The sequence below is a fragment of the Myotis brandtii genome, unplaced genomic scaffold, assembly GCF_000412655.1.
Source record: "Myotis brandtii unplaced genomic scaffold, ASM41265v1 scaffold265, whole genome shotgun sequence".
NCBI lineage: Eukaryota > Metazoa > Chordata > Mammalia > Chiroptera > Vespertilionidae > Myotis > Myotis brandtii.
Genome location: NW_005360086.1, coordinates 761,865 through 775,704, shown reverse-complemented (window position 1 = coordinate 775,704; position 13,840 = coordinate 761,865). Strand labels below are relative to the sequence as shown.

Genomic DNA, 13,840 nt, shown 5'->3' with positions numbered 1-13,840 from the left:
GTTATCTCTACCAGAAAGATCTTCCAAGCCTAGTCCTGTTCATTAAATTAACACTTGCACGGAAGTACCAATTATTTACCAGACCCTATGGAAGCTGCATTTTATTTTCATGTTCCAGACCTAACTAAAGTAAGTGGAATGCTTTTAGGTGTACTAGATTTTTCTCTCTAAAGAGTTTAATTTAAATGGTAGTTTCTATAGGAGTTCTTCGTATTTAACCTTAAGGCAGAATAAGGTAAATACTTGAGGTTTAACATTTGTTTCTTTTAGTTTTTCCCTCTGATGGTTTTGCCCAGGTTTTCAGGGAAGGGGAGGTGAGGCTTATTAGAAGTTGGAGGAGAAGGAGATTTGTGGGGCTTTCTCCCTATTTTCCTGAGATGGTGTAGACTAAGTATAACTGTGATAGATTGAAAATTACGTGATCCAGAGGATAAAGCCTTGATTTGTGGAGGTGGTTTCAAGAGAATATGACTAACGTTAGTATCTGAATGAGGTATAAATCATCTCTCTTCCTGCTGGGAAGAAAATTCCTGATAACAAAAGCTTTGGACTGTTTCCTTGTCTTTACAGGTGAGTGTGGTGCAAGATTCCGTCAACATTTCTGGCCAGAATACCATGAATATGGTGAAGGTTCCCGAGTGCCGGTTGGCAGATGAGTTAGGAGGACTTTGGGAGAATTCCCGGTTCACAGACTGTTGTCTGTGTGTTGCTGGCCAGGAATTCCAGGCTCACAAAGCTATCTTAGCAGGTTAGTATCTATTCGTAGGGAGCGTTCGTTTTGGTGAAACAAGGCATACCAGTGGCTGCATAATGACCTGTTGAATAACTTCAGCCTTTTGAACTAGTGAAAAAAAATTGCAACTAAATATATTTTTATATTGTGGTGACATTAGTTGTCATAATCAAAAAGGCAACTCTGCATAAAAATGGTATTTCTATTCTTCCTCTCTGTAGTGGACTTAGGCCACCATTTTCAAGGAATGGATGATGATGTGTATTGAATGCCTTTGCACCTAGAGAACAGATGTCAAAACACTGCTTAGGATCAAGTATTAGTTCCTAGACAGGGACTTAGGATATAACAGAGAGGATTCTGGACTCAGGATAAACTACGTTCAGTTAAGTCCCCTGCCCTGGAGATCTTAGCCTTCTCTTCCATATAAACATATCAGAAGGATAAGAATATTGCCAGTGACATGGAGGATCAGGTCTTATTCTAATAATAGGCCCTTTGTCTTTGAGACCAGAAAGAGTGACACAGAGGGGAACTGATAAGGCAGGGTTGACTTTACTTCACGTGAAAGCATAGCAGTCCCACAAACTTCTATTCAGGCCATAAGACATAAAAGGAAATAGCATGAACCTTCAGCAACAAATTTCTTACCAAGATTCTCAGCTCTATTCTAAAATACACACCTGGCAAAACCCCACTCTGGCTCAATCTAACCATCTTTCTGTTCCCTCTCTGAACTAGATGTTACCGTGTATTGCTAAAGAAAGTCATCAACTCTTAGGTTAGCGCTCCATACTCAGCTAGGCCCTCAGCACTGCCAAGAACTCTTCCTACAGTTAGTCAGCTCCCTTTCTTTTTCTCAACAATAGCTACTTCAAAACTTCACTACTCTCCTTTAATCTCCAGCTCCTAAAAGATGACCTTGCTACTTCTTCCAAGAGAAAATTGAGGCCCTGTCCCTTAGCTCTTGCCTCTCACCTTACCTGCATTTTGCCTGCATTCTTGGTGGAAGGGGTGTTCTTCCTTGTGTCCAGAGTACTTTCTACTTCTGTTCTGTTTCATATCCCATGCTGCCTCCTCCTTCTTCTTACTCTGCCACTTATACCCTTGTTATCTGGTATCTTCATCAACTCTCTTTCTCCTATTGCCTGTTTACCCTCAGTCTATAAACAGGCCCAGGCTACTTCCCCTAGTTACTCATTCTCATTCTCTCTCTCTCTCTCAGAGCTAAATTTCTTAAGTTAGCACATTTACTATCTCAACTTGTCTCCTCTCACTATCCTCAGTTCATCTACATGCAATGAAAGCAGTTTTCCAAAGTAATATGGCCGGCTAGTTCTTACATTTGAGGGACTCTCGTTCATATATTATTTGGCTCCTTTATTCTAGTTTTCTTCTGATTCTCTGGCTACCTCTGATGTGTGGTCTCCCTCTTCTTCACGCATCCTTTTAAACATTGGTGTTCTCTCAGTTCTCTTTTCATTCTCCTTATTCTCCCTGGGTGATTTTATTTATTTCATAACCTCAGTTTCTGTCTATCCAATGATGACCCTCTAGGCATATCACTGCTTTGGACCCTTCCCTCTTTATTAAAATCACCAGCCCTTTAGTCTTCAATTTCTGTAATGTATTTATTTAGTACCTTTTAGTCTGTAGCCCTTCTGAGATAAGAACAAGGAGAATTAATATCCTTTGGAATAATTTAAAGCATTGAGGCTCAGAGGGTTTAGTGATTTGCCCAAGATGTGTGGTTAAAAAATGGCAGATCTAAAATTAGTCCTTCCTAACATAAAATATAAGTTAAAGTTCCAGTTACCGTTAGCTCAAAGTCCTGTATATATTCCATCTGTTCTTCCTCTCTCGGTTAGAGATTGGTAGTCTTAACTTTCACCAAATCCCTGATTGTCGGACAAAATGATAAGATTTGAGTTCTTAGCCATTTTATTACTTTCATGGTTGAAATTAAGTTTACTTATTATTTATAGTGTTCATTAGACTAGAATTGGGCATGACTTAGAACACTGTTTCTTAACCTTTTTTCATTATTCCCACCCCTCAGGGAAAAATTAAATTATCCCCAATGAGAGACATTAAATACTAAGGAATAAGATTTTGTTAGGTAGGGTTGAGCTTTTTTTAAATTTTATTTCATTTTTTATTTTTTATTAGGGTTGAGCTTTGAAGGGCTACAAACGATGTAATCCCTAAGATTTCTTTTTCTTGCCTCTTTGGAAAGTTATCATCTCTGTTGAGAATGCAAGGCTGGAAGGACCAGAAAACCTGCCATAAATGAGCATGGGTTTCATCTAGTTAGTGGATGCCATTGAGCCTTGTTCTGGGCCTCCTTGCTGTGTGGTCCCTGGATGTGGGGAAAGTAGGTGTCTTTTTTCCAGGCAAAAATGTAGGTATCAAGACATCCTGCTTAGAACCCTAAAGGACCTTCCAGTTGAACCCCCAAATCTACCCAGAGAATATCATTGTCATCCAACATATAGATAAATTTGAGTAATTTCCTTAAAACATGAATGTTTGGAATCTAGCTAATAAATTATTTTGTAAGTAGCATTTTCTTTTTTTAACTATGTATTGTAATTACTAACTTACTGGTATAATATAAAAAGAAATGAATTTTATAATTCTGATATAATTTGAGGCTAAGACCCTTTCCTATACCAGTGTGACAGCAAAGAAAATGACCTCTTCTACATAACAGAAGAACTGAGTGATTTACAACGTGATAACCACATTTGTCTCTGTTGCCTTTCACTTTCTAGCTCGTTCTCCAGTTTTTAGTGCCATGTTTGAACATGAAATGGAGGAGAGCAAAAAGGTATGTATCAGGATAAAAATATGTCTTCTAGCTAGGTGACTAGATTCAGATGAGTTTTCCAATTTGGCAGCAGATTTATTTTCCTAATTATCTTTTCTTACTGTGTTACTAAAATGGATTACGAATTCCCTAAGGGACACTTTGTGAGAGTGGAGAGAGGTAGTCCAGAAGGATTCTAGGTAAAGGAGACTCACTCTCTCCCAGACACATCACCCAAAGGGTTTGGGGTGAGCGTATTAGACATGTGTTTCTACTCAAGAAAAGAAAGGTAAAAAAATGAAAGCTATAGTTGTCTTTGAAAACAAAGGTGGTACATATGATGGAGAATATTATAATCAAATATGGCAAAGAGCAATTTTTCATTCATGTTAGGTTTTAAATGATACAAGCTTCTCTCCTCACTAGAGCTTAAAATCATGAAAATTGTTTAGGGAATTTGTTTTGCTGGAATATTTCTGACTTCCAGTTTTTCTGGCATAGAATCGGGTTGAAATCAATGATGTGGAGCCTGAAGTTTTTAAGGAAATGATGTGCTTCATTTACACGGGGAAAGCTCCAAACCTGGACAAAATGGCTGATGATTTGCTGGCAGCTGCTGACAAGGTGAGATAGGAATAGAAAAATAATCACAAAACTAGGAGTTTCTGTAACTTCTTGAGTTTCATGGCGGGGCTTCTATGCTGCATTGTAAGTAAGATGAGCACATATCTTAGTTTGGCTGGACAGTCCTATTTCATACTTGTGCTGCAGCCCAATTATTGATAGCGCCCTTTTTATTTTCAAAAGCATCCTGCTTTGAATGGTAAATTATATATGGTCACTCTACCTATGGAAAAGAAGAAGTCTGCTAAATTACCTCTCAGATTTAACCATAGTGATATTTAAGACTCACATTTGGATTTATAATTTGGCTTTATAATTTATAAAATGTTGTTGGGTTCATTAACTTTTATTTAAACTTTTTCAATAAGAGAATAATCTTTTTCCCAGTGTCCTGGTTAGCATTTTTAACTTTCCCCTAAGTAGTTTTTGAAATATTCAAAATTATAAGATGATTAATAGCTCTTTGGGAAATAAGAGCTACTACTACAGTAAATGTATACTTTGATTGTAAGATACATTTTGATTTGAGAAATGTTAAAGTGTGAAAGTGAAAATGGGATCTTAGCAAGGAAATGCGATTACCTAAAACAACAGACCAGTGGTTCCCAAAATAAGCGGCGGGGGGGAGGGGGGCATGTACCTCAGTTGCAGGCTCAATCCCAGTGAAACACTGAGTTTAACCAAGTCAAATGCAAGGTTTTGTGTATTGTTGCTGTTTTATTGCAGGATTTCTCAGAACCTTTAGTATGTTCATGTGCACTATCATAGCATTTCTCCAATTTAGTTAACTCTGGAATTCTTTTCCTGAAAGATCACCCCTGGATTAGTGTTCCCCAAAGCACACTTTGGGAAACTGACTTTCATTGTATAAATACATTGAAGAGAGCTCAGTGACCTGTCTGTCCTCCAAGCCCTGTGGTCTAAAGAAGTATGAAGGGGGTGGGGGTGGGGGTGATTACTGTTTATCCTGTGGGAGCTTTCCTTGTGTTGGGAAGGGGGGTTGCGGCAAGAATGTCAAAGGACTTAAACCCATCCAATAGTAGACTCTCTGAGAAAGATGGTTCTCCGCTGGAAGTGTCTCTTCTTTCTGCCAGGATGCTGCAGTGCCCACCTGGGGCAGAGCTGGCTCTGGCTCTGATGTAAGGGCACTAGCGCCTTTTCAGGATTTGCTCATGGGACTAGTCCCCTTCCACCTTCCTTTGCATCCCCGAGGACAGATGAAAGTACCTGTATTTACAGTGGAGGTTTGATCTTTATTGATCAGCATTTTGGAGTGTTAGTAGAGGATAAGGCATGTAAACCCAATCAATGCTACAGATGAAAAGGATTGAATAATATTGTATCCTGCATATTACCTTTCAAGACTGAATTAGTACCGTTAAGCAATGCGAACATCCCATACCCTTTTAGTCTAGCTCAGCTCTGACCAGAGGAAACTTGCTTCCAGTGGAGACAGTAAGGAAGTACACATTGTGAGCTCTGAGGAAGTTGAAGGCACACAGCCCAATACCTGCTGCTTTTGTGGTTGTTGTTAATCCTCACCCGAGGATATTTTTTCCATTGATATTTAGAGAGAGTGGAAGGGAGGGGAAGAGACAGAGAGAGAGAAGCATCGATGTGTCTCACACATTGATTGGTTGCCTCCTGCACTCACCCACACCAGGCCAGGGATTGAGCCTGCAACTAAGGTACATGCCCTTGACCGGAATTGAACCTTTGATCCTTAAGTCTGAGGGCTCACACTCTATCCACTGAGCCAGACTGGCTACCGCCTAATACCTGCTTTTTATAAATATGAATTTTATAGTGATTCTGACTCCTCTGCCCTTTAGTTTTCACTGAAGCAGTCATTTGGTGCTTATACACAGGCATTTATCTTCCTCTCGTCTTCTAGCTCCCATGAGGGTGAGTAGTATCAAAAGGCCCACTTTTTAGACAGAAATACCAAGGCTCAGAGTTGTATATTCTTAGAGCCAGGGTTAGACATATGTGTCCCTGGGTTTTCATTTCTGCTCCTCAACCAGGGAACTTACTGGGAACCTACTATTATAAGAGCTCAGAGCATAGGGATCAGCCTGAAGTGACATTCTAAGAATGGTATTTTCGGTACAGTGTGTTAAGTTGGGATTTTAAAAGTTAAAGCAGTTGAATCACAGCAATACTTTAAATTTATGAATGAGAAATAACTGAAGGGTGTGTTTTCAAATTCCATTCAGAATTTCCCATTAGACATTCCTTGCTTCAAGCTTATTGGAAAATATTCTTACCTTTATACCTCCTTGTAAGCGTCAGGAAAACAGAATAAGAAATCTTTCATGGAAGGATCTAAACCTCTAGAATTTACCCAAGAGACTGCAACAGCTTCTTCTGAGCTTTCCCAGTCTCCTGGGGACATGTGTAATTAGACCAAAAACAAAACAAAACACGTTGGCCAGGCCGGGAGACACAATTTCAATCTCTCGGGTAAGTACTGCCATTAGCCAGGTTTTTCAGAAGTATAATTAAGAAAAAAACTTGGTCCCCCAAGGGACAGCAGTGGCTACTTTTGTCTAATGATGCAGTAGGGATCAGAGCTATTCACAGCAAAAGTCCTTTTAAAAGAAAGTATTGAGAAAGGATAAGAGGAATATTCTGTGTAGCACTGTGTAAAAACTGAACATTTACCAAACCTTTCCCAGCCTTTTAAAACAAAAACCTAATTTCTTGCTTGTCTAGTGTCATTCCTGTTTTCCATGGAAACTGTTTTCCAGTTACTCAAATGTAAAAATTATAAGCTGTACCAAAACCAATAAAATTCTCTTTTTGCTGCAGGAGATCATAGTGCCAGCAGATATGCCTCCTCACCCAGAATTCATAAAAATAAAATTGGCCTGGTTTGATTGCCATGATTCAGCTTAGAGGAATATTATGCCATTGAGTTCTGAGGCCCCTTAAGATGGGACCTGTAGGGAGACTGGAGACCCTCAACCAAACCCCTTTCCTGTGACTGATGAATGACATTTTATTTTGTGCCTCCTTTTTATGCCTTCCTCCTCCTTGTCCTTGAAGTTCCTTAGTAAGTTCATAATCTCATATTTGAGAGCAAGTACAGTTGCATCAAAACAAATCAACTAAATGAAATATGCCCAATATTAACCTAGACTTTCATTTACAAAACATTTATACCCTTTACTTGGAAGAAGTTTTAGACTGAAACTGAATCCCAGGGTCTTTGTTGCTTTGTTTTTCTACCCTGAGAATCTTAACCTCAACCCCAATAAAATAGGACTCCATTTATCCTCTATTTGAAAGGAGGCTGGGGTTGACCCTCATTCAGGAACAACTAGTGGCAGAGATGCTGGTGAAGGCACCACAGGGCTCCTTTCCTCAGCCCAGTGGGCCAGTCAGGATATCCTGCCAGGCCGGGGATTGTGCTTCACCCTAGTGCGGCTCTGAATGAAAGGATTGCAGACACTGAACATGTCATGTCCCTGGTGACCTGAAGCAGAGTGATCTGTCATTGTGAGGGTAGGGAGTGATGGTTTAAGAAACACTTGAATAATATCGGGACAGGGTAAACGTGAGGATGTGGGTCTATTTCATAATTGCCCTTTTTCTCCTAGGTATACTGTAGAACTGGAGTGGTAGGTATGCACGTTATTTTAGCTGTCTTCATCTCAGCGTTTGGAGTATGGTTATGTTTTATAATTACAGTCGTAGCCTTCTCACCGAATGCACAGTTCTGTTCAGGTCTCCGTTACATGATGGTACAGCTTCAGGAGCAGTCAGCCCAGAGCTATTCCTGCTCTGACAGCAGTGCTTGTGTTTTACAGTATGCCCTGGAGCGCTTAAAGGTCATGTGTGAGGATGCCCTCTGCAGTAACCTCTCTGTGGAGAACGCCGCAGAAATTCTCATCTTGGCTGACCTCCACAGCGCAGATCAATTGAAAACGCAGGCAGTGGATTTCATCAACTAGTGAGTTGGCATCTTCAAAGTTCTTCTTTCAGGGTAGTTGGGATAGCTAGAGAAATGAAAAGACTTTGCATTAGTGAATAAAATAGACGAGAAGCTTCATTTAACTTCTAGTAGTAAATATAGTTTTCATCTTTCCCTTCATCTTGACAGAGTGGAAGATGGTTTTGCTTTCACGGGTCTAATTTGATTGCTGAGTGAGGTGTTTTACTTCCATGTAGTGATCAGATTGATGAAAATGATAATGTGCTGTGTTCCCCAAATGATAGCATCTTTACTTCACATTCACTGGCCTGATGAAAGGCATGCAGATCTCTGGGTGAACAGAAGTGTGTTTTTATGAGTTAGTAAAATATATCTAATGGTCCATTGTGGAATGGGGAAAAGAGAAGGGGTCATCAGTAGAGAAAGAAATGCTTTGAGAAAGAAATGTTCATTCCAGTAGATCTGTTCCTTCAACCTTAAATGACAAATGACCTGGCCATATTACTTTCGGAAATAATTCTCAGTGGGGCATGTTCTACTCCCCTGCCTGATGGGGAACAGCATTTGGAGAAAGCCCAAAAAAGAGCAGGTTTCATAAAACCCTCACAACAACAGTTCTCACAACAACCTCAGAGATGGGTCTAAGACAGCAGTCGCCAACCGGTGGTCAGCAGACCACTGGTGGTCCGTGAGGCCCGAAAGGTTGGCGACCGCTGGTCTAAGAGGTGGCCAGGCAAATAGTGAACATTATTCATCACAGAAAATGCCCCAAATCAGGAAACGATGCCCTCTAAGGCTGTTTGTAAGATTGTTTCGAAGGAGTTACCGATTGAGGAAAAAGAGGAGACCACCAAGTGATGGTCCTAGTGAGTGCTCAGTCTGTGGTGGACACTTGCTTGGTGCTTTGTAGATCGAACCATTCAAGGAAGTGTGGTTAGTATCCCCTCCTTTTCATTCAGATAGACCCCAGGCTCTGATCTGCTCTGTGGTTAGGGCACTAGGAAGTGGCAGAGCCAGGTGGAAGCTCTGAGCTGTCTCTTGTCTCTTCATTAGCAACATAAAGAGCATTGACAGCCCTGGCAGGTGGGCTCAGCTGGTTGGAGCATCATCCCCTGCACCGAAAGGTTGCGGGTTCCAGCCCCTGTGTGAGTGTATGGGAGACAACCAATCATTTATTCTCTCATACACTGATGTTTCTCACCCCACCTCCTTCCCCTCTCACTAAAATCAGTATATCATATCCTGGGGTGAGGATTTTAAAAATGTAAAGAGCTTTGATAGTGTAGAGACTAGCCTGAGGGACATTTCACCTTGTAGTTAGTAATATAGTAGCTCTAAGTCCTGGTTTTCAGAGTCACAACAGCCACAATCTGGTCAGCGATCTGCATACCCTCTAACAAGCAAATTCTCATGCATATCAAGGGTTTTCTATCTGAGTGTTACTTGCATTGATACCCTTTACAGCAAACTCTGGGAAATTAGGCTGTCTAGGCGGCTGTTTAACCCATCCTTCACTCCCTCGTTTGGTAACCCATCTCACATTTCTCCTAGTCATGCCTCGGATGTCTTGGAGACCTCGGGGTGGAAGGCAATGGTGGTGTCACATCCCCACTTGGTGGCTGAGGCATACCGCTCTCTGGCTTCAGCACAGTGCCCCTTTCTGGGACCTCCACGCAAGCGCCTGAAGCAGTCCTAAGATCCTGCCTGTGAGACTCCGTTTATTTTCCAGAAGCAGCAGCCACTGTTGCTGCCATTGACCACCAGGTAGACAGCGCAATCTGTGGAGCTTTGACTCCACTGTGGGGGAAAGACTGCATCTCGGCCCCAGACTTTTAAAACAGCACTAAGTAACCTTGGGGGATGGGGGGAGGGAAGGCCGGGACTCGGGCTGTTCAACCTAATGAAACCCTGTTGCTGCGTCACTGTGTTCCCTTTGGCCTGACCGAGTTTGATCCTGTGGGGATTCGGTTAGGCGCTGGCCCTGAGGACAGCCCTGCAGTGGTACTTGGAGAAATCTGTCTGCATCTAACTGAGCAGAACAAATCGTCAGGTGCCTGGAGCAAAAAGGAAAAAAAAAGAAGGACCGTTAGTTTTAAGAGAAGGGGAAGAAGAGGAAACAAGAAAGGATTTTTGCAGAATTTCTCAAAGATCAGTTTGTGGATTCCAGTACTATTTATATTGAGAGAAATTTCAGTCCATCCAACTGTGCTAAAACTTGGATATTTGTGAAAACTTCTCACCACCATGCAAGTATCAGAAGAGCTCTCTTGTTGTTAGCACTTACTGTTTGCAAGAACAGAATACATTCTTTTATCCCTTTATGAAAAACGACAAGCGAAGGCGAAAGGGGAAGGAGGTTATTTGATCTGGAAGATGAGTGTTCTGATGTGGTGGCTTTTGCAAAAAATCTTTATTGGTGTTGGAAACTGGAAAAAAATAATTCACCCAGAATTCATATTGTCTTGACAAGAACTATAGCTCTCTGATTTTAGATATTGTGGAAAATGTTTTTTTGGCATTTTTCTCCGATTTTATTTCTCCTTCCTCCCCCCTTTTCTAAAAAACAAAAAACAAAACAAAAACACAAAACATAAAAAGAAGAGAAAAGAAAAGGAAATTTTATTATTAACGCTGTGTGAAAAAAATCCCAGCCCCGATTGCTCAGCTGTTTGTACCTGCGCCTGCATAGGAGCCAGTCCTGTTCCTTCCAATTCACTCCTCTTCCTACAGGAGAGAACTTCCAAATGTTAATTTTTTTTCTTTTTGAAAATATAAATAATGACTATTTTGTACTGTGTGGTATCTCTGGTCTTTTGTTTCACTCCTCTGATTGGTGTTTTGGGTCTGAGTTCCTTAAGGGATTTTGAAGGCCTAGCTTGATCTGCAGTTTGCAGAGATAATGTTTGAAAGGTCTGAGCGGTGGGGTTTATTACATCTCCCTAATCTCAGGTTCCTTGGTGAGCTACCAGCATCTGCCAGTCTCTTGTCCTTGAGGATCTCACAATCCACCGCCTACTGGGGATCAGGCTCCTGCCTCTGCCAAGACAGGTAATGGAAGTGGGCTTTCTACACCCTACACATTCTAAGACCTACTCTCAATGTCCTCCCAGTGAAATATAAAAAGATCAAGGGGACATGAATGTGGAGATTAAATAAAGGGAAGTTACTATCTCTGATTGATTCTGTCACCGACTTGATGTGATGTCTGAATTCCCAGCGAGCTCACAGGAATGCTCTGGGCTCCTCTTCTGCTTTGGTCATAGCAGTGCGGGTCGGAAGGTGGGATACAGTGGGAAATGCATTGGCCATGTGGCCAAGGTATGTGTTGTTTGACTTAGATGGAAACTCGACATATTTCATCTTCCAGTTCCCTTCAGTGACTTTAGCCTTTGCAAATATTCCAATTTTCATTTATCTTGCCACCCCTGGAATGGAGTAAATAAGATCTATTATCAATATAATCAGAGACAGGATTTGCTTATTGGAAACCGACCGATCCATTGCGCTCTTCAGTGTCCTTCTAAGCATCACCTGTGTGAGGAACCGCCCAGTTCTCCAAGTTCTGGCTGCTGTCCCTGTGCCTCCTCGGTCCTCACTTCCCAGATCAGCACACAGTTCCGGGGATCAGGGCATACACAGAGTCTCCTGCACCCACATTGTCCCTCAGGTGACTGCATTTGCTCAGCAATTCTTAAGTTTTCAGCGAACTTTCCATGCACGGTATCTCATCGGAACTTCCCAACAGCTTGATGTTTGGTAAAACAAGTGATAAATAGCATCTTCCCATTTTATAGATGAGAGATGTTGAAACCCAGAGAAATCACGTGACACGCTAAGATCGCAGAACTGTTGAGTGACAGTTCTAATGTAGAGCCCTGAAAAGATGGTCAGTCACTGTAAGAAGTTTCTTTTCTGAAGTGTTTATGGATCTAAGGTAAAGCTTCCTCCTGTGGGAACAGCAAGAGCGAAGCTCTGGGAAGGTGCCTTTGCTGCTTGCTCTCCAGAGGCTCCCGGAAGACAAACCAGACTTGAGATTGGCTTTCTTCCTCACTCAGAGAGCAATGGGCCTGGGGCTGGTGAGTTCCAGGAATATGTCCTCAGGGGCGGGGATAGCAATCCTGGCACCAAGCTTCTGGCAGGACGAAGATCCCTTGTAGGATTTTTCGATCTTTATGGAATTTCTAATGTGGACTTGACTGAGGGTACAAAGCTGTTAGGATTTCAGGTCCTGGTGAAGCCACTCCGTGCCTCTCCTGTCATTATTACATTATTTCTGGATGTGTTTGTTTTTGTTTAAATGATACAGTTGAAGCCATCTGGTTGTGACAACATCAGAGCCCCAGCATACTGTTCGTAACCCTCCCACTGCCACCACCCCCTCCCTTAGCTCCCCCTCGTCTGAAATTTAATTCAAGTTAACTCCACAATCTGGGGCATGTGCTGTCACTGCAGAGATGTCCGTGCCAGTGGAACAGTTGGAGATTTCAATTCCACAAGGATATGGCTTATTTATCAAAACAATATTTCAGGCAAGCGGTTTCACAGCACCTTTGGCGTCGCTGTTTCCGGTCCAAATAAGAGTTTTCTGGCATCACTTCCCAGCTCCCCTCCTCCCCTGTGTTCAGCCCCCCTGTGTCTGGACATGGAGACAGTGAGCCATCCATGGAGAATCGTTCCCATTCCCTACGTGGAGATTAAACCTCCCTGTTGTCATTGGGCATCTCAAATGCCTTTAAGGGTTTTAACAATTTAGGGAAGAGATGCTGCTTTTCCTTATCGCTGGCAAGTCCGTTGGCTTTTAGGCCTTTGAAGAGATTCTTCTTTTAAAAAGTATTCCAGCCGGGGACATTGAGATCTTTTCTTAGGCCCAAAGATCTCTGGCTTGACCACCACTCTGCGCATTTATTTATAAATCTGGTTTAAACCTATTATGGATTCTCCATATTGCATGAGTCCTGTGCAGATGAAAGAAAATAGCTTGTATGTTTATGAACAGAACAACAAACAGAGGGGGAGTTGAGCTGCACTTTGAAACTGACTGTTGCTTTGTTCTGGCTCTTCAACTCCTATAAAAGAACAACTGAATTCCCCCAACATGACTGTATTAGATCCTTCGGTTTATCTTTGTCAAAAGCAAATTCTTAAAAACACACACACACACAAACACAAATACTGGGCTGGAGCCCAATCTTATTTTAATCTTTTTTGGGGGGGGAGGAGGGATTAGAGATACTTTTATAACACCAAAACAATCACCCTAGCCGGTTTGGCTCAGTGGATAGAGCATCGGCCTGCAGACTGAAGGGTCCAGGGTTCGATTCCGGTCAAGGGCACATGCCCAGGTTGCAGGCTCTATCCCCCGGTAGGGGGCGTACAGGAGGCAGCCACTGATCAATGGTTCTCATCGATTCTATCTCTCCCTTCCTCTCTGGAATCAATAAAAATATTTAAAAAACAAAAAACCATAACAATCATATTTTGGATACAATTTTAATTTTACTCGAATTTCACAAAAGAAAAAAGTTGATAGAATTGCTGAATTCATATAAATATTTCCTCTAGACAAGAGATACTTCCCCTAAAATATCTCTTCAAGATTAAAAATAAAGAAACTGTGAGAACATTAAAGGCTGAAGTCATTATGATTTTTTCCAAGGACATATTTTCATTTTTGTTTGTATAGACTGACTTCTTGCTGTGAAAGAGTTCGTTGGCCCAGCCACACTGGCATGAACAC

General features: G+C 41.7%; 1 protein-coding gene across 3 annotated transcripts in view; it reads left to right on the top strand.

The window, feature by feature from the left end:
• SPOP (speckle-type POZ protein) overlaps nt 1-10,905 on the top strand; it is a 75,455-nt gene extending 64,550 nt beyond the window's left edge. For all 3 annotated transcript variants that reach the window (XM_005868157.2, XM_005868154.2, XM_005868155.2), the window contains 5 exons: nt 571-748; nt 3,508-3,563; nt 4,044-4,166; nt 7,979-8,121; nt 9,655-10,905. In XM_005868157.2, the coding sequence (XP_005868219.1) occupies nt 571-748; nt 3,508-3,563; nt 4,044-4,166; nt 7,979-8,121; nt 9,655-9,799 (645 nt within the window). In that variant the 3' untranslated portion in view covers nt 9,800-10,905. The remainder of the gene's footprint in view (nt 1-570; nt 749-3,507; nt 3,564-4,043; nt 4,167-7,978; nt 8,122-9,654) is intronic.
• Nucleotides 10,906-13,840: the final 2,935 nt, after the last annotated feature.